At 42.1% G+C, this 20344-nt stretch overlaps 1 protein-coding gene across 2 annotated transcripts in view; it reads right to left on the bottom strand.

Moving 5' to 3' along the window:
• Window positions 1-217: 217 nt before the first annotated feature.
• The window catches only part of phka2 (phosphorylase kinase, alpha 2 (liver)), a 32340-nt gene continuing 12213 nt past the window's right edge, over window positions 218-20344 (bottom strand). The window contains exons 12-33 of one of the 2 annotated variants that reach the window (XR_013962185.1): window positions 19046-19141; window positions 18812-18919; window positions 17735-17813; window positions 17061-17195; window positions 16140-16249; window positions 15276-15420; window positions 14121-14199; window positions 13028-13176; window positions 12574-12744; window positions 10669-10778; window positions 10400-10536; window positions 9074-9236; window positions 8694-8773; window positions 8519-8597; window positions 8234-8363; window positions 7731-7832; window positions 6333-6451; window positions 5235-5288; window positions 4215-4448; window positions 3512-3712; window positions 799-2826; window positions 218-392 (exon numbers count right to left, since the gene is read on the bottom strand). Coding sequence is in view for 1 of the 2 variants with exons in the window: in XM_080729696.1 (XP_080585822.1) it covers window positions 2647-2826; window positions 3512-3712; window positions 4215-4448; window positions 5235-5288; window positions 6333-6451; window positions 7731-7832; window positions 8234-8363; window positions 8519-8597; window positions 8694-8773; window positions 9074-9236; window positions 10400-10536; window positions 10669-10778; window positions 12574-12744; window positions 13028-13176; window positions 14121-14199; window positions 15276-15420; window positions 16140-16249; window positions 17061-17195; window positions 17735-17813; window positions 18812-18919; window positions 19046-19141 (2661 nt within the window). In the remaining variant the exon portion in view is untranslated. Of the gene's footprint in view, window positions 393-567; window positions 2827-3511; window positions 3713-4214; window positions 4449-5234; window positions 5289-6332; window positions 6452-7730; window positions 7833-8233; window positions 8364-8518; window positions 8598-8693; window positions 8774-9073; window positions 9237-10399; window positions 10537-10668; window positions 10779-12573; window positions 12745-13027; window positions 13177-14120; window positions 14200-15275; window positions 15421-16139; window positions 16250-17060; window positions 17196-17734; window positions 17814-18811; window positions 18920-19045; window positions 19142-20344 lie in introns of those variants that run through there. The other variant, XM_080729696.1, reaches the window with a different exon arrangement.

The raw sequence follows: 20344 nt of genomic DNA on the forward strand, positions 1-20344 counted from the left end.
TAGAGAGTGTACGACTACACCTGTGATTGCTTGACTGTCTGCTTCACGTACTCCTCCACCCCAACCACCTCCTTCCACCTCCTCCTTCTACCTCTATTCCTCTAGGAACCCATAGAGGGCAGTGATGAAGCAGTGACCATGACAGCTCCCAAAGCAGAGCAATGATACATACCGGTATGTAGCTGTACTAGCTACATATGTAGCTTTGCCCCCACCTTCTCTCTCTCTCTCTCTCTCTCGCCTTACCTTCTAATTTCATTCCAATAAATCAGTTAAGCAGAGGAGTGCTCTCTCACTCGTGAACTACATGATATCATCGCTGCCAGGTGGGAAAACTGTATGTCCAAAAGTGTAGCTTTTCAGAGAATGGAAAAAGAACCTGTGATCTAATACTGTAAAGATCAGGGTTCCCACACATTTTTACCAATTAATTTCCAAAACTTTTCCAAAACTTTTCCAGAATATTTAACCCAATTTCCAGGACTATAACAATAATTCAGCTCAATAACAGGTCGCTTACTCCTATGTGCAATGCCCAAAGACAGGTAGTGTATGCCAGTGGTTCTCAACACGTTTCTATTGTGAAAATAGCAGATCTACATGCAATATTTGACAATTTGGCCAATGTTTAATTTGTCATTTCAGAGGTATTAACAAAATCAATAACCAAAGACAATGCATAGCTATTTTTTTTCCAGGACCTTCCAGGACCCTTGATAAATTCCAAAACTTTTCCAGTACTGGAAAAGTATTTTTCTAATTTCAAAATATTTCCAGGAATTTCATGACCGTGGGAACCCTGAAAGAGCCAATGTATAGTTATTACTTAGTCACAAGCACTTGCTACTTTTCATTGGTTCACAATTCATAAAACCCACAGACACACTTACTGTACACTTACACTTTCTAAATCTACAAGCTCTATGTGTTGCATTGTGTACACTTAGGGGCCTTTTCCACCGGCAAAGAACAGGTTCCAGAACCAGTGCCGGTTCGTTCTTGCGAACCGGCTTGCGTTTCCACCAGATTGAACCATGATTGAACCAGAGGAACCAAGGATTTTGTGGTTCCCCTTCTGAACCAACTTTTACGGTTCGGAACCAACTCCGGTTCTCAGAGGAAAAGCTCACCTCTGGTTCATCCCATAGGCGGGAGAAAGAACCAGAACCGGTTCTTTACCAGTGGAAAAGGCCCCACACAGTGTTGTGAGCTTGCAGATCTGCCAAAACATAAGGCATAAAAAAGGGTAATTATAGAGATACAAGGTTTCTGCCTGACAGCAAAGCTATGCAACATACATTAGTCATTGGTTGTAAACAGAACACATGTAAATGCTATATCGAAAACATTAAATATGTTTACAGACCTGAGTAACAAAGACAATGAAATAAAAATAAAATAGTGGTTTTAAAATTACTTGATAAAAACGCGCTGTGTTATTTAATTATATGCTCATGGAGACGTTGAGAAGCACTCTGGAGTTGTATGAGGTTATGATAAAGAGCTGCCTTTTGGTCAGCACATCCTTGAGTCAAACGCTACACCAGGGGTCTTCAACGTTTTCAGGCCAAGGACCCCATAGTTGAGAGAGAGTTGAAGCAGGGACCCCCACAACCTTTTCGTAGATTCCATATAGTTTCATCGTTTGACAGCACGATCATCAGTGTATTTTGGATTCAAGTCAATTTGTGTTTTCAGATATTTAACCACTTGAGCCGTCATTACCTAATAAACTTGACCTTTTACTCTGTACTTAGTCTGCTCTTTTTCCCTGTACACCAAACCTCTTTGGCGAAAAAAAGCCGATCTACAAGCTCACAACGCCTCGTGCTGCGAGGTGTTGCGAGCTTGTAGATCTGCTATTTTTGGCTAAAGTTCTCAGAATTTGGATGCTAGGGTTCAAGTGGTTAATATAAAAAAGAAAGTTTCTATCACACAAAGATTTGGAGGACCCCCTGTAGTAACTCTGAGGACCCCCTAGGAGTCCCGGACCCCCTGTTGAAGACCCCCGTGCTATACAGTTACAGTTAAAGAGCCGTGATAGCCTGATCTATAATGTACTTAGTTGTGCACTAGAGTCATGCGCCAAAACTAGACAATCTGAAAGCTCAAGTCGGGTTGTGATGCATCGTGGTGTGAGAGCCCCATGAAGCTGGGTATAAATGAAGCAAAACAAAAAAATATTGGCATTGAAATATACTTAAAGTAACAAAACTAAAAGTACAAACCGTTTGAAAAAAGCAGGTCTAAGGGGCATTGCCACATAGGCATGGATGCCTGGCGGCGTCGCCGGTTCGATTCCAATCCGAATGACCTTTCCTGCGTGTCACTCCCCATCTCTCCCCCCATTTCCTGTCAGTCTACTGTCCTATCAATAAAGGCATAAAAGCCCAAAACAAAGGAAAATAGCCAAGATATAAAATAGGGCTAAAGTGGATTAATGTATGTTTTATAATATAATCATTTATATCTGCAAAGTAAGTAACCAGTAACTAAACTTTTCAAATAATTGCAGTACAATGTTTGCCTCTGAGATGTAGTATAGAAGAAGTAAAAGTATTGGAATTTGGAAATACTAAAGGACAAAGACCTCAATATTGTAGAATACTTAATAACAGTAAATGTACTTAGTTACTTTACACCACTTCACTGCATCAGGCAGCTGGCGCTTGGCAGGAAGTCTTGCACGTAGGCGACAGCAGCCTTGGACAAGTACGTCATGGTGCCGTAGCTGCCACTAGGGGCGCTGTCGTAGAAGAAGCTGCAGATGCCAGTGGCTGGGTCCTTCTCCAGGAAATACTCACAGTCACTTGCACTGAGAGATTTCTAGGTGACGGGAATGACAAAGGATGTCACAGATGGGTCCAGATCAAAACAAGACAGTGTGTAATAATGGTAAGACCTGTCCAATCTTTAGCTATAGAAGGTAAGTTCCTGTGTGTGTGCAGTTTGTGAATGAAGTCACACAAATCACAGTTGCCGTGTTCAGTGGCGTAAAAAGCTTGACTATACTGTGTAAAGGCATCATCCTCATATTACTGACTAACTGCTTGTGGGCCTATATCGACTACTGTGTTTGCAACCGTAGGTCACAGTTTACTATCAGAACCGTCACAGCTTGACCGTATCCATCCACATGTATTACAGTAGGTACAGTATGAAGTACAGTAATAAAAAAAAAATCGATGAAAGCCAAAGGTGTAAGCTATCGAATAGTTTTGGAATTTTGTTTCTAGCTGCTACAGAGGCTGAGTAATAGTTTTCCAGAAAAACAGTGGTTGATTTTCCAATCAGACTTTTTTTTTATGCCTAATTTCTCAAATCGGACTTAGGCCTAAATGGGTTAAGAACTGGAGAGCTGGAGAGACATGGAGACTTGTGTCAATGAAAAAACACTATAGCACTATAGTACTTTCAGAATATAGAGCTATTTAACACTTTTTTTAACCAAAGAAAATCACATACCGTGACTTTAATGCATCAAGCATGCACTTACAGTATGGCGTCATACCTGGTCATTGAGGAAGAGGTCGTTGGCCATGTGCAGGATGCGGTCCACATGGATGATCCCACCGATGCTGTCCACGTCCACGTCGGCTACCAGGCCCAGCACCATCACCGTCTCCACCAGGAGCTGCCGGTACTCTGGCTGAGGCACGTGATTCAGAACAGACTCCACATGCACCGCAAATTTGATCTCTCCCTCCGTCATCTGTGGTACAAAGGGTACCAACGCACATACACAGGCATTCACACAAGGGTTAGATTGTTGAGGAAATCTAAAAATCCAACATGCAACTCTTTACTTATACATCAGTGCTTCTCAAATGGGGCCCATGAGGGGATTCCATAACCTGACATTTAGCTGGATCCCCAGCTAAATGTGTTAATATAGCATCGATATTAGTTCAACAATCAACCCTATTTTATACATGAGCTATTAGAAATCTAAAACTCACAGTGCATCAAAATGTGACATCATGTGAGCTTGTAGACTTTTCAAAACATTTTGAGTCATTTTGACAAATCTTTAAACAATTGGAAAATGTTGGAATAATGTTTAAAGAATTTAAAACAAATCTCTTATAGCCCGTGGCATAAACTCTTTTCAGATGGGGGTCTGCGGCCAAATACATATCAATTTGGGGGTCCTAAACATGAAAACGTTTGACAACCGACCGTTCTAAAATCTCAGCGACAGCAGGCAACCTGACCTCTCTGGTGGTTGAGGAGGGCAACACATATCCATCGATGGACAGGCCATGGCACTTCTGAAGGATCTTCCAGACCTTCTGATAGAAACCCATCGGCACTCTGTTGATGGCACCGTCCAGCCTCCGTCTCCTCAGCCACTGGCCCTGCCGCTCTTCCCATTGAAGCGGGCCGTCGGCCGGACCGGTGCCAACCGGGGACAGGATCCCACTAGGGGTGGAGGGGCTGCTACAACGCTGTGTGGACCCAGGAGGATCCCAGGTTACACCCATGTTAAAAAAACCATTAAGACGGGAACGCATCCGTGTCACTGTAGATTTGAACCACTTTAACCCTTATTTTATGCTTTAACTATTAAAAAGTAGCAGATATACAAGATAGATATAGAGCTGCTATTTTTGAAAAATCGTGACAATTTGTGCAAGTCTTTGAATATATTGACCCGATTCTATAAATATCTTCTACGTTTTTTAGAAAACTAATTTCATCAGTGGTTCTCAAACTTTTTGCGCAAAATGTCATGACTTCAAAAAATAGCAGATCTACAATCTCATAGCGAGGCACGAAGTGCCGTGCTATGAGCTTGTAGCTTGTTGATCTGCTATTTTTGAATAGCCAAAGTATAAAAAATAATGGTTAAAGTGGTTGCGTGACACAGTGTTCCCGGTCTTAATGGGTTAATATTGCTCGCTCACACGTTACACCCATGTCAATATTCTCTCTATTGCTCGCTCACAAACAGATACATAAATAGAGAGGCTTAAACTATCGTTGTACGGTAAGAGTTCAAACATACAGTTATCATGCTCCAGGGTGCAAAGCAATGCAAGTTAGATGAGCAGACTAATTAGTTTAGCAAGTGACACTGGCTGATTGGATGAATATAAATTATAATATGATGATGATGGCACATGGACATCCTAAGACATGATACTAGGTTACTATAATCAAATTGGAGCAAGTACAGTAGGCTTAGCGAGCCTAAACTAATTGAAAGCAAATAATAGGCTGAGATGGTTTACCGTAGACCGAGGTGAAGTGACATTACTACAGAGGGAATGGCCACCGCTAACGATCTACAGATAGACAGGGATGACAGAAGCCGACAGGAACATTCAAATAAACGGATTATCCAACATGCCTACTCACTGGAAAACAAAACAAAAACAATTCAATGTCTTCAAATGTATCAAATGACACAGATATCTGAAAGCAGGATAAACAGCACAGTTTTTGGATTAAGAACCACTGTTAGTTCGTAACATGACAATATCATTTGTCACTGTGGTTCTGAATCTTTGAATATGAAAGTGACATTCTCAGGAGAGAATGCTTTTCAAGTGAGGCGCTTGCAAGGGCACTGAGGGATTTTCTCCTTTTGCAACAGGAAGGCTGAGGAACCAGTATCGGTTTTATTGGCTAAACATGTACGGAATATGACTCCAGTTCACTGACTCGCTGTACTTTACATTCAACAATCAGCGGTCAACGACAGCAATGACTAACAACAGCACAAGTAGATTTGTGCCTTCAGTAAACAGTGCTATCATACATGTATAAAGTGAGTTTGTGAAGTGGGATTAATGTGAGCCCTGCAGGGCCCTGGTGCAAGTCAACTGATAAAGAGGCAGCATGTGGGGAATGACTGAGGTTCATTCGCTGTTTTTGGGGTTAGGGATGAAACAGCCGCATGCCTATGGAGACAATTGTCAAACTCAACCCACGCTTAGCGGCCGCGAGTCATCCAACTGAAATGTGAACCAAGGAGACAGCGTTATTCAGCGAGGGAGAAAATAGATAAAAATACACCACTGTGACACAACCAGTGGTGGACAGTAGGTATTTTTACTTGAGTATTGTACTTGTAAGCACATTTAAAATCGTGGTTTTTAATATTTGAGTGTTTTTTAACTACTTTTTAACTCAATTACAAATTTGACAGAACAACCTTCACATGCAGTTGAGTAATATATGACCACGAGTATCTATAATTTGACTCAAGTACTGGGGTTGAGTACTTTGTCCACCACTAGGCCACAACATATTGTACTGGTACAGCTTCACATACTCTCTTTTAGATAATCTATCTATTTTACATCATGTCCTTGATGCTTGTTTACCTGTTTGATGTCACTTTTGAGCTTACGTATGCCGCTGCGTTCTGTCTTGGTGGCTCCAGTGTGACCCAGTTCATGGATAGAGATGGCAGGACTGGTGGCAGTTGAATGGTACGGGCGCACTGAAACATATTGACTGATTTATACTTTGTTTAATGCTGGTGTCGCAGGCTGAAAATAGTAGATCTACAAGCTGACAGTGCGTCACAATGTGAGCTTTTGAGATGATCTATAGCCTAATTTATACTACGCACTTTTAAAACCATATAAAAACAGCTGTAATTGCAGTCCACTGCAGGGCTTCTTAATCTACCATTCTGCTTCTGTTAACTTCCTTTCACCATCACTTTACTTTCTTTCTCAGATAACATTTCTATTTTTGTAGTGGCTTCTGAACTGGTAGAATTATACCCACGATGCATTGCGTGAACAGCCAGAAATGAGCTGAACAGGCCTGAAATGTTATGTTTGTTACGAGAGCAAGGGTGTCTGTCCCCTTTTCAATGAGCTTGACCCCTGGGAGATGGATTGCTGAGGTGAAGCGCAACACCATCAGCTCCAAAATAGGTGCCAGGAATCCAACCCAGAACCTTGCGGTCCAAAGCCAAGACATTTTAGAAATAATTCAATACCAAATACTTTAGAAATGATTATGCTCAGGTATTACTGTACATCTGTGATGGGTACATTTTGGCATATAAATAAATAAATGGTTGCGTTAAAGTTGTACTATGTAACTTTTTTTATAAAACAAATCTTAAAATTCTCCTAACTATTAAATCACAAAAGTTTTAGAAGATCCGCGCCGTGAATTTCAGCCTGTAAAGCCTTCTCTATATGTAAACTGAGATCCTTGCCGTGGACCGGATCTCGCGCCAAAATTGCGTCATCACACTACCGGCCAATCACAGCGAGGGTTATACAACTGCCGGCCAATCACAGCGCATCTTGAAGTGGGGTCGCTATGGCAGCCATATTTGTTGTCGCCCGTTTGTACCATCCCTTCTCTAGGTAATTTCGCCTACCAGGCAGGGTGAAGAAGTCCGTATCTCTGGAATTACTGAACGCACAGGAACAAGGGACCCCTTAAAAGATAGATCTCAGCGAGGTGGAGGCAGACGCGGGGGTGTGAAGGTACGAAAAACGGGCGAAAGACGCGAACGCGACCGCGGTTTGCTATAGGGCTAATGACCACTAGTTGGGCATCTTACACAGTATAGCTTTAAGCTTAGTTATAAGGTTTGGTGTGGTTAGGCTCAGGTTCAACATCTGGTAAGGTGTTTACTGTTTAGCAACTGACACTGCATGACCTCAGACTCCCAGATTCATAGACTTGTAGAAACGTGTACTGTAGCCATGACCCAGTTCTCCTAGGAGCGAGGAGAAGGGGAACACACTCACCGCTCCTCTCCACTCCAAACTCCTTGCCACTGAGGATGTGGTGCAGCAGGTTCTTCATGTCTGATGGGCTCAGGCTCATCAAGCTCTCCGACGCCTCCTCCCCTTCAAAGCCAACGCATGTACAGTATTTACATTCCATGTCACTGTGTACGATACAGTGTACGCTAGGGTTTCAAATTTCAAAAAACATATTTAGAAAAGCCTTTCAGGGCTGAAATTAATTGAGTGGGTGTTCTAAAACTTTAGCGATTTAATAGTTAGATCAAATTTAAGATTTGTTTAATTGAAAAAGTTGCATAGTATAACTTTAACCTACATGAGCAAGATTAAGTCGTTATTAGTTCTAAATATCAGGTTTCAATATATTTTGTGATAATCACCCAGCCTAATATACATGGCAAAGTGTATGTTTGTGTTAATATCTACTGTGTACAGTATATTTCAATAAAAGTATGTTTTTACACATGTGAGCTTCTCTCTTAGTGCACACTATGCAGTCCTACCTGTACAGTGTAAGCTGCGTGCCAGCTCAGTGGCCATCACTTGCATGATGAGTCCTATTCGAAGTCTGAGCATGTCCCCAAACAGGGCAGGCTGGGAACGGATGTACATGGCTAGATACATCATGATCTCCTATAGTAACAACACACACACACACACACGCACACACACACACACACACACACACACACACACACACACACACACACACACACACAAAGTTACGCAGGGATAAAGGTGTCTTGACAAACATAAATTCCCCCTCTTTGTTTGACTGATAGGTTTACCTGAGTGAGCACAGCTATACTGATATCCTGACCGCTGGCTTCATAAATAAGAGTGTTCAGCTCCTCCGGTGGAAGTGGACTGGACGCATACAGAGGGAATAGGAAGTATTTTACTCATTTGTTATTAAGCATAGTACTGCATATGTCCACATTGCCAGTCTGAATGATGACTTACGCAGTGATCACCCTCTCCCTGGGCTCAGGAGGCAGACCCACTGTCAGCTGCTTATGGTGGGAAATAAGATCTGTGCAGGCCTGTGGAAGAGATGGAATCAATATATAGGGTTTCATTTGTAGTCCTACGCGGCCACGTTGAGGACCAACACAGGTGTTTAAATTTGTGCGATTGGCATAGAACTACGGTAATGTTCTACAACGCCAATCAGAACACCTGTGTTGATCCTCAACATGGCCGGTGTAGGACTACATTTGAAACCCTTGAATTGTAATAATAATAATAATAATAATACACTTTATTTACACAGCACCTTTCCAGCTAGTAATTTAAAAGTGCTGCACACTACAAAACAAAAGCCCAGCAGTGTAGTAACTGACCTCAGCCAGAACCTCCACTCTCTTGTGTAGTATTCCAGAGATGTATCTGATGAGAGCCCACTCACTGCTGAGTCCAGCCTGCACATACAGCTCCTCCAGGAGGCAGTGCACACTGACTCCTCCCTGGCCAGGACCTGACACCTCCACCAGCCAATCAGCTCCCCTGATCAGTCGCAAACGGCACGAGGACAGTCAGTTATTTAACTGATAGACAGACCGACAACATGCTTTGTTTTGTTGTGTTTTACACGAGCGCAAATAAGATGTATACAGAAAGGCCTGAAATTGGCCCCTTTCTATGCAAACTGCCCAAAACATTCCAGTTCACAAACACCAGTGCCAGAGACACACAGCGAGTGAAATGTATTAGCATCTTAAGAGAATTGGTGGCAACGACTGAAAGAACAACTTTTATAAAATGATCATGGCAGCAGTGATTATAGCCGGGCAAGGATAATGAACAGTGAGGTGTAGGCCCTGCTTGGTGTGTGTGTGTGTGTGGGTTCCTTTTCGACATGTTCTTCTAAGTTCTCTCTCTTCTTATTGTTGTTGTGGTAATCTGAATATCCTGGTCTCTCGCACCTGTCTCCTCTCTCTCTCATCAACCTAACCCACTATCGCATTGCATTGTCGCAGATTCGTCAGTGCGAATGATGACTGACTGATCACCATGACGATTCGTCACTCAATCATGATCAGTCATCATTCGCATGACAATCCGGTCTTTCTTTCTATTTATTATATATTATATGTATTTATTCATGAATAGTATGCATGTATCTGTATTGTATGTATGTATGTATGTATGTATGTATGTATGTATGCATGTAAGCATGTATGTATATGTATGTATGTATGTATTTATGTAAGGCCAGCCAGCCCTGTGCTGTGCGGCTCCCTCTCTTTGATGAAGAGGGCGGGGGGATAGTACCAATCTCATTCACGCCCAGCTGCGGTCGACTCAGTGAGTCCCAGTGTCCCAGCCCAGGCAGCAGACAGACGCTCTGCCTCACGCAGTAACAAACATTATTTTTATAATAAAAAAAATATTTTGACCCACATAGTAAGCAACTGGGTGAGATAATACCAATAGAGGGGGCGCCGAAATGGAGAGATTTATTTTTATTTCTATATATAAAAAAGAAAAAAAAAATCCCTCCATTTCGGCGCCCCCTCTAGATGGCGCCCTAGGCGGCCGCCTATGTCGCCTATAGCTAAAAACGGCCCTGTGTGTGTGTGTGTGTGTGTGTGTGTGTGTGTGTGTGTGTGTGTGTGTGTGTGTGTGTGTGTGTGTGTGTGTGTGCGTGCGCGCGTGCGTGCTCATACTTCATGTGGTACAGAACGTAAAGGATGTCTGCCTGGTCTTGCAATGTGGGACACTCTCTTAGCTGTCGGACGAGTCCAGCAAAGTCTGTGTTCCCCTGGGAGTCTTTGGGCAGGTTTAGGTCAGCGGCGCTGTGGGACTTGAACATGAAACACAAAGACATTACAAACACACACACAACTTAGTCGTCACTAAATCGAAGACGCTGTCACTGTGTGTACATAATGTTACTGTATGTACATAACATATCCTCAGGAATCACAGCTCCAACCTTGAGCTGCCTTGCGTGTGCGCCGTACTGGAGAGAAGGAACCCCGAGCAGGTTGAGAGATTTCCGGTGTTTGCTCATGACAGGAGTCACAGGCAGATACATGGATGACTCTGAAACACACACACACACACACACACACGCACACACACACACATACATTTGTATTAATGTATTTCTGAGGACATCAGCATTTTAGGATGACAATTTCATGAATGCTATTTACAGGTAACACAAAAAACTATTATTGGAGAACACTAAATCTCCTACTGTAACTGCTATACCTACAAACGTCTAATCCTAACACACCCCATCCTGAATATTTTCCTAATTGTACTCTAAAAATCAAACCTCAGTTCGAATTGAAGCGGTGGACAGATAAAACTTCTATTCTGAATGTATTTGGAGAGCTGGTATGACAGTTGGTATAATAGGTTTAAAAAATAAAATAGATTAAAACACATACATTAAAATAAGAATTTGTAATTAAATAAATACATAAATAAATATAAAGTGTTTAAATAAGACAGATAAACCCTGAAGGCCAAATTATCATGTGAAGCTTGACCAATCCTCAAAGTATCCATTCATCTGACCGGGAGGGACACCGCACACATATTCTAGATGTACAGGACATATAAAGCCTATTCATTCTGAACTGAAATGACCATATATGGACATGGGACACACATTTTGCTTTTTGAAAAAGCCTATTCATTCTGGACTGATATTTTACACGTACGGGACAGGAAAAACCTGTTCATTCTGGCCTGGAGTGACCATATATGGACATAAGGTAACGGACATTCTGTTTTTGAAAAACCCTGTTCATTCTGGACTGAGATCACCATATATGGTAATTAAACGGACATTCTGTTTTTGAAAAAGCCTGTTCATAAATAAATATAAAGTGTTTAAATAAGACAGATAAACCCTGAAGGCCAAATTATCATGTGAAGCTTGACCAATCCTCAAAGTATCCATTCATCTGACCGGGAGGGACACCGCACACATATTCTAGATGTACAGGACATATAAAGCCTATTCATTCTGAACTGAAATGACCATATATGGACATGGGACACACATTTTGCTTTTTGAAAAAGCCTATTCATTCTGGACTGATATTTTACACGTACGGGACAGGAAAAACCTGTTCATTCTGGCCTGGAGTGACCATATATGGACATAAGGTAACAGACATTCTGTTTTTGAAAAACCCTGTTCATTCTGGACTGAGATCACCATATATGGTAATTAAACGGACATTCTGTTTTTGAAAAAGCCAGTTCATTCTGGACTGAAATGACCGTGATACACACAAAGCCATTCATTGGAGCTTCAAAAACTAGTAAAAAGTACAATTTATTTCGGTTTAGTTCGGGGAGTCACAAAATCTCGGCAGCATCGAACAGCCGAATTAATGGCGGTACCTGCCCCCCCGAACCTCAGAGAGAGAGAGAGAGAGAGAGAGAGAGAGAGAGAGAGAGAGACAGACAGACAGACAGACAGAGAGAGAGAGTGACAGACAGACACACATTTACACCGGTAAGACGCCTAAGGGCGAGGTCGCGCCATCTGTCTTGGCCATCTGTCTTGAAGATCCTTACTCTGAGTATCTGACATCACTGTGATGTCATCTGTGATGTCACAGTGATGTGTCAGCCTTTTATGCCCATATATGGAGATCCCTGCTCTGAGTATCTGATACGACTGTGATGTCACCTGTGATGTCACAGTGATGTGTCAGGGGAACCACAGTGTCAGGCGTTATAGACAGACAGACAGAGATACGGTCAAGCTGTGGCGGTTCACATACTCAACCACATACACTCCAAATAACCATAGATTTCACACACCCACATAGCAACTAAACAGCAGTAATGATTAAACAGCAGTTGAACTCACTGGGCATGTTGAGACCCTGAACCTGGGCCATGAAGGACAGGATGTCTCTAGTAGAGTGTTCGGCACTGAAGACGTGCTGCTGTCCCCTACTGATTGGAGGGAGGTGGTGCTGGGTGGAGGTGCTCTGCAGGAGCTGGGTGAGGTGCTGGTCAAACATGTCTCCTGATCCACCTGGAGGAGACAGAGAGAGAAGGCTCCATGTAATGTACACCAGGGGTTCTCAAAGTGGGGTCCTAGGATGTTTTATAAGTTGTTTATTTAAGCAATATTACTCAAGAGGGTATGGGTTAACGTGATTATTGTACCGCCTACGTTTGAGTGCCCGTGGGCAGCGCAGAAGGTACAATAATCACTATGTCCTTGACATGAAAAAGCTTTGAGAACCACTGCTGTACACAACTAGATAACAACAGGCTAAAACACACGACTGGAGAACTTGTCGCCGTCATCGCACCTGAGGGCTGACAGTTGCCGTCTTCGTCTTCGTAGCTCCCGTCGCACTCCTCGTCCTCCAGGAAGCTGTCATCTGTGTCCCCGTCCAGGAAGCTGAGGCGCGTGTGGAAGGACGTGGTCTGGAAGGAGGCGAGGTCTGACAGCTGCACCCTGCAGCAGCCAGGAGGAACAACATGCTTACTGATTCCTCCTTTCATTCACACCTTTCCTATCATGTCCAAACAGAGTAGGGCTGTCTCCATTATGACATTTTACATGACGATTCATTTAATTGCCACTCAAATAATTGCTGTTTTTGTCATTGACAATTACAGTACATTTCTGTTTGGCTTTTAGGCTTTGAAGTTGCACATGGTAGATATGACACATAAGCTAAATATACAAACAAATTACTTTGACAACTTTATACTTTAAAAAGGAACATTGATAGTGGAAATAGCCGATCTACGGTACAAGTTCACAACGAGCTTGTACCGTAGATCAGGGGTCTTCAACGTTTTCAGGCCGGGGACCCCCAAACTGATGGGGATATGGAGCAGGGACCCCCTACCACCTCGTAGGGTGGGGGGGGGGGGGGGGGGTCCGGGCCTACGACATATTTTTTTTATTTTAAACATGTACAAGTTACAGCGAGCAGGGTGGGCCGTACCACTACCATTTCTAAACATACTACTTATTAACTGAGAACCAATGTCAATAATACCAATAATCTGTCAATTGCATAGTAATCATGTATTCAAGCTATTCAAAATGGATAGAATCATGTTTCTTTTTTTACATAAATGTGAAAAAAAAGAAAAGAAAAAAAATTGAAATCTTTTTTTTCTTTTTTTTAAGCAATAATTTCGCGGACCCCCTGCAGTACCTCCGCGGACCCCCTAGGGGTCGCGGACCCCCTGTTGAAGACCCCTGCCGTAGATATACCGTAGCTATTTCCACTATTTTTGAAAATGTTTGAAAATATATGAATATTTTTCAACCTGGAAACGATTATGACGATTATGACAAAATAATTACGATGTCATATAATTGCGATTAGACGATTATGTAATAATTGTGACAGGCCTAAATTAGAGTCACAGAAGCGGACAAACCTGGCTCCTGCAAAGTAACCATCCTGTAGCTTCCTCATGGTTGATAGGATACACGGGTCGATCCCCTCGCCATCGTCAACTGATGAAATAAATAATATTAATAATAATCATGTAGTAGTACTTACTTAGTAAGTTATTACTACATTAGATATCATGCATAAGATGTCTCCTCTGTAATGTCGCAGTTATCTCCCTTTCATTTCCTTGTTAGTGGGGATCACTTATGCCATTCAAACACCAGCCACCAACTATCAACCCAATTCCATTTACAGTGTTCATTTATACTATTTCTACACATACAGTATATTATTGCTGTTGGTCAGAAAAAAAACAGGAAAAAAAAAACAGAAATATATTTCGATTTCAACTTTTTATGTTTTTCTTTTCATACATCTTCATACAAGAGTGCGAAGCAAAACTAACAACTTTTGAAAGTGAAAGTGGTTAAGTGTGTCTATGTGTTTCATAAATATTAAACCAATGAAATGTATAACAATAGCTTGAGATTAAATAATAACTACATTGGATCCACATCTTGTCCAACATAAACAACCAACCAGGTCGGTGCATTTTTTTTGGTCAAAGTTGATCCCATGCCAAAGCGCCAGTGCTCGCCCAGCAGTCTGCCGTCACTAGGGATGGGACGATATGAACATTTCATATCACGATTATTGTGACAAAAGAAATCGCGATTTACGTTATTATCGCGATAATGAAAATTCATTAAAAAAAATAGCAGATCTACAAGCTCACAACGCAACACGTTGTGAGCTTGTAGATCGGCAATTTTTTGGCTAAGATATTTGATAAAGAGTGAGAAAAAGACTCTATCAAGTAGGTATATTATAAGTACCTTTTACCAATAGAGGGTTTAAATGGTAGTGGAGATGCAGCTCATCAAATAAAAGGTGAATTGATCCTAGTGCATGAAGGAGGACGATATCACGATAAATTAAATATCCACGATATGATTATCGTGAGTGTTTTTTATCACGATAAACGATAATATCGCTTATTGCCCCATCCCTAGCCGTCACCCAGGCGGATGCGCGCATGCGCCCATGTGTGTGCTTCTCGCCCTTAGGGCGTCTTACTAGTACTTTTACTTAAGTAACAAATGTGAATATTCTTCCTCCGCTGGTGGAGTCCTCCTACCCAGCATGCTGCGAGTGATGGGGAAGGTGAGGGTGGGTCGTCCAGTCATCCTCCAGCAGGAGGACAGGTAGGCCAGCTCTGTACGCAGCATCTCCACTATCATCTGGTTGTCCAGGGCCAGGTAGAAATGATGCTGGTCCAGGAACTACAGCCATGACGCACACATGAGGGAAAACAGAGCATGACGTGCGAGAGGGAGCGAATGAGGAAAAACATGAGACCATGATATGATTATTTAAAACTGTTTCCTTGATTACGAGTTACGAACGATTATTACAAAAATATATATGTTGAAAATAGCTGATCTTCAAGCTCACAGCGTGTTGCATTTGACAAGGTACCATTGTGCATCGATGTATAATACAATAATAAGTGGTTAATCAGAATAATCAATTTCGACGATTATAAAAAGAAATTCCTTGATATATAAGGGGAAAAAGTTAAAAAGCTTCTCAGTTCCATTATTCGCAAGATTAAAGTCAGTTATCCTAAATATCCTAAATATCAGTTTCAATATATTTCCGGTTAAGCCTACATGGTGTGAGTGAGTGAATGAGGAGAAAACAGAGAGCATGTTACAGTATCTGTGTGTGAGTGAGGGATTGGGGGAAAACAAAGAATGTTATGTGTGTGTGAGTGTGTGAGTGAATTAGTGAGTTTGTGTGCGTTGAGATGCGATGCATTGTGAGCTCGTAGTTTGTCAGTTTTTGGCACGGGACACCAAACCAAGTATATCAAGCTTCATTTATACTCTGTTGCACGACATCAGCTCTTCAAGAGATCTTCAAGTTAACAACACGTCGCATCGAAGCACTCTTCACCTTTACAGTCCAAATAACAGGTGTTTAAGGGCAACTGTTTTACCTGAGGAGTGAATGCGTAGGTCCGGTTTCTGATTTCGTACAATTTGGAAGTTCCCAGAACTCCAATATGCCTGTAGGGCCTCCCACTCAAATTCAGTTTCTTGCAGTGTCCTGTAGAAACAAAAACATCGTCCTTATTACAGTCACATAATGCAGTATGCAGGCAGTCAAACACACTCACTAGTCGGGGGCGTTAGGGAGATGACATGGTAATGTCGCGCTAATCAGTCTAAAAGTGCAAAATTTTGCACAGAGGTAGCCCAGGGCATGCTCTAATGATTTAGCTAGGGCGCCCGAGTCTGCGACATTCGGGGTTGCCACAGCTCCAGAAAACACCCACAAAACTCTGAAAAGTGATGACTCATCACTTTTCATCACTAAACCATCGTTTTCTGGGACCCCGAAGGTCGCCGACTCAGGCGCCCGAGCTAAATCATTAGAGCATGCCCTGGGCTACATCTGTGCAAACTTTGGCGCTTTTAGACTGATTAGCACGAGAAAAAAAAACCCTAAGGCCTCCGACTAACATGAATGCTCACCCATATATGCATCGTTTTCTGAGGCCATTTCTAGCCCAAGGAATGTCTTTTGTGCAAAACAAATGCTTGTAATGGATTCAGCATCATGACAAACCCCTAGTTAGACCCCTCACATCCTACTTAAATACCCAGAAAAAAAGTGTTTTTCTGGGTATTTTCCTCCTGTATTGAAAGTCGATGGGAGCCCAACTTGATTTGGCCGTTGTGGCGACCCCGAAGGTCGCCGACTCGGGCGCCCTAGCTAAATCATTAGAGCATGCCCTGGGCTACATCTGTGCAAAATGTTGCACTTTTAGACTGATTAGCGCGAAATATCCATAACACCCCCGACTACACAGCAATACTACTACTAATAATGATAGATGATGCAACAAGATTGGTACCCAGTTTGACATAGATGTGACTGAGGATGCGAGCAGGCATGACTCTGATGGGCAACACCTCTGATACCGTCTGAACCTCGATGCCATAGTCCTTCAACAAGTCCTGGATCTCCTTGGACTCTGCTAGAACACAGACTGGACACGCACATCAACATTTTAGCAATTTATAGCCCTAAATCCTAACGCTGAAAATGGCTCATCTACAATCTCTAGATCAGCTATTTGCGATAAGAATGAATTGGCCATAACGCCAACACGAACTTAGAAAGCGAAAACTCTAAATATCTAAATCTAAACATAACCCCAACCCGAATCTTTTCCTAATTGAAAGCCTACTGTAACTCCCCATCTTTTCTTTTCTTTTATACCATAAAACATATAATCTCTGTCGGGCAGAAACCTTATATCTCCACGTTTCAAATGTGTACTTTTTTTTTGTAAATGTAAAGCCCTGCTTCATCATACAAGACTGTCGCACAAAACTGTGTGCTTGTAGATCGTCTATTTTCTAAAATGATAAATAGAAAACGAACAGTTTTGGACATACAAGGTTTCCACCCGACAACAACGATATAAGATACTGTATATTGGCTAGATGATATCAGGCCAGTATATGATCATGCAGTCGTCACAGTACTATTGTGTTCCAGGAGGGCAGAGAGTTGGAGGCAGACCTTGGACCACAACATCAGGCTTGATGTCAGTAGAGAATCTCCTGTTGAGTGGGTCTATTTCCCCTGGGGCCAGAAAACCCTGGTGACACACACACAGAGCAAAATGATGGAAGCTGCTTTACTCTAGGTCAGGGGTCTTCAATGTTTTCAGGCCAAGGACCCCTTAGTTGAGAGACAGATGAAGCAGGGACCCCCTCTACATGTTGTATAAAACTGTGTTGCAGATTTTCATCGATTTCATAGGTTCATAGATTCATAGACTTGTTTGACAGCACTGTCATCAGTCTAATATGTTGGATTCATGTCAATGTGTTTTTTCAGACATTCAATCACTTACATTGTCGCTACTTTGTAAACTTGACCTATCACTCGGTACTTGGTTTGCTCTTTTCTTACCTCCACACCCAACTTATTTGCCGAAAATAGCCGATCTACAACCTTGAGGCGTTGAGAGCTTGTAGATCTGCTATTTTAGGCCAAAGTTCTCCTCAGAATAGGGATGCGATGTCAAGTTGTTAAACTAAAAGAAATGTACCCATCACACAAAGATTTGGTGGCGCCTCTGTAGTAAGTCTGGGGACCCCCTGGGGGTCCCGGACCCCCTGTTAAAGACCCCTGCTCTAGGTTTATTATAATGTCTGTGAGGTCAGAGCAAGCAAAATGGTCACCATGTGAATGTAGTCTATAACAGTGGTTCTCAACCTTTTCTGGCCACGACCGCCCAATATAATCATATTTTAACTGGAGACCCCCCCCCCCTTCCCCCCACCCTGACAAGCACTTGAAATGTACAAGCAAGCTCACCACGCCTACTCTCGTTGCAAGGCGTTGTGAGCTTGTATGCCTCTTTATAATATTATAATTTGGCCGATGTTTGACCAGTTTTTATAGTATATAGTTTGTAAATTACTTTTGATGCATTATGTATGGTCTACTATTTTTCTTTTCTTTCTTTCTTTTTTTGAGTTATTAAAAGGTCTTAAAAGTCCTGAAATTGTCACTTCTTGACCCCACAGCCTGAGAACCACCGGCGTACAGGAGTATGGCTAACTTTATAATATTCCCTATGACTTATACCTCAGCCAAAAGACCACCTAAGATGTAGAGCGACTGTGCCCACATGTGAGGCAGCTGCCCCAAGGCCACTCTGTCCACTGTGTGAGGGTTGCTGTACTCCTCCTCCATCTGCAAACAAGAAAACACAACACAACATGTTCTACGTTTCATTTGTTGAATGCTACATCCCTGTTTGACAGCTCAGATGCTGTCCCATTTTTTGTTATACAGTAATAGAATATAATATAATAATACCTTCTCACGTGGTACAGCATAAAGTTCAGGCACCAGTTTGATGCCGTTCTTCCCTCTAATCAGAATGCCCTCCAGAGCCTCACGGTACTCCTCCACCTGTGTAGAACACACAATCCATGTGTTTTATTTACATCTCGATGTTTGAATTTCAATCAATCGTTTTTCTCTCTCTCATTGAACTCTCATATCGTGCTTCATCAAAAAAACAACCAAAAAAAAGGAAAATGGTGGTTGGTCATCAGTAATTGGGTTTATACAAGCCAGATCATCGGTATGATCCTTTAAGTGTGTGGTTCCTGTGGAAGCCCGCCCATACCCATGTCCGTGGCTAGAGTGATGGCTGTTTGAAAGACAGGAAACCATGACTATGGGGTTCCAGCCCAGCTAATGTATGGCCGGCCGTACCAGGCCGACACGGCAAGAAAAAGGAAAAAAAAAGTATTAGGGAAAGCCCAGAGACCAGCCAGTTCAACCATACATCCTGTATGTATGCATTCTCTCAAAATGTTTCTGTGTACACTACAGTATGTTTCCTGGAACAAGCGACTGTTAGGCAGTAGCTTAACCACAGGCACCTGGGGTGACATAGGGTGCAGAGAGAAGAAGGCAAGACGGTATGAACTCAAAAGTAAACGTATCTGAGTATTTGTTCCTGCTACGCAAGCATTGTTGCAAAAGTCACATCCGCCACAATGGGGGGGAGGGCTGCATCTGCCCTGACCCCAGGGGGTATAAAAAGGGTTTGCTCCTAAAAACGCGCCCTCTTTTGCCGTTGCTAAACATATTTGTTCAGATTTCTCTCTTTCCTATCCTTTGTAATTTCCTTCTTTATAATTTTTTTTAACCCTATTTATTTAGTGAACCAATTTTTTTTATTTCATCTCTGCTCCGATTCTTGGTAAAAGGTCATCTGCCATTACCATCTCTTTGTAGGATAATTATACCTCAACTCTTTGGGTGAGTCCAGAATGTGCTTCTAGATTGCATAGCCAAATGGTTTCATCTGTTGTCACATACAGTAGATTCTCATTAACCCTCTGGGAGCCCAGGACTGTCAGTAACCACGAGGAGTGATAATAGAAAAATATAGAACATTGTGAATTAGTATGATATCTTAGTGATTATCTTATTAATTATATATTATATATATGATAAAGTAACACTATAATCACTATAATTCATTTATTGTTGTCTTTTCTTTTGCAATCTTGAGTGATCACATTTATCTTTTTTCTACGTTGTCTTTGTCTTTTCTCCGTTGTATTTGTCTTTTGTTCGTTTTCTCTTTTGTTTAGTTTT

Source organism: Nannobrachium achirus (genome assembly GCF_963921795.1).
Source record: "Nannobrachium achirus genome assembly, chromosome: 7".
NCBI classification, from domain to species: Eukaryota; Metazoa; Chordata; class Actinopteri; order Myctophiformes; family Myctophidae; genus Nannobrachium; species Nannobrachium achirus.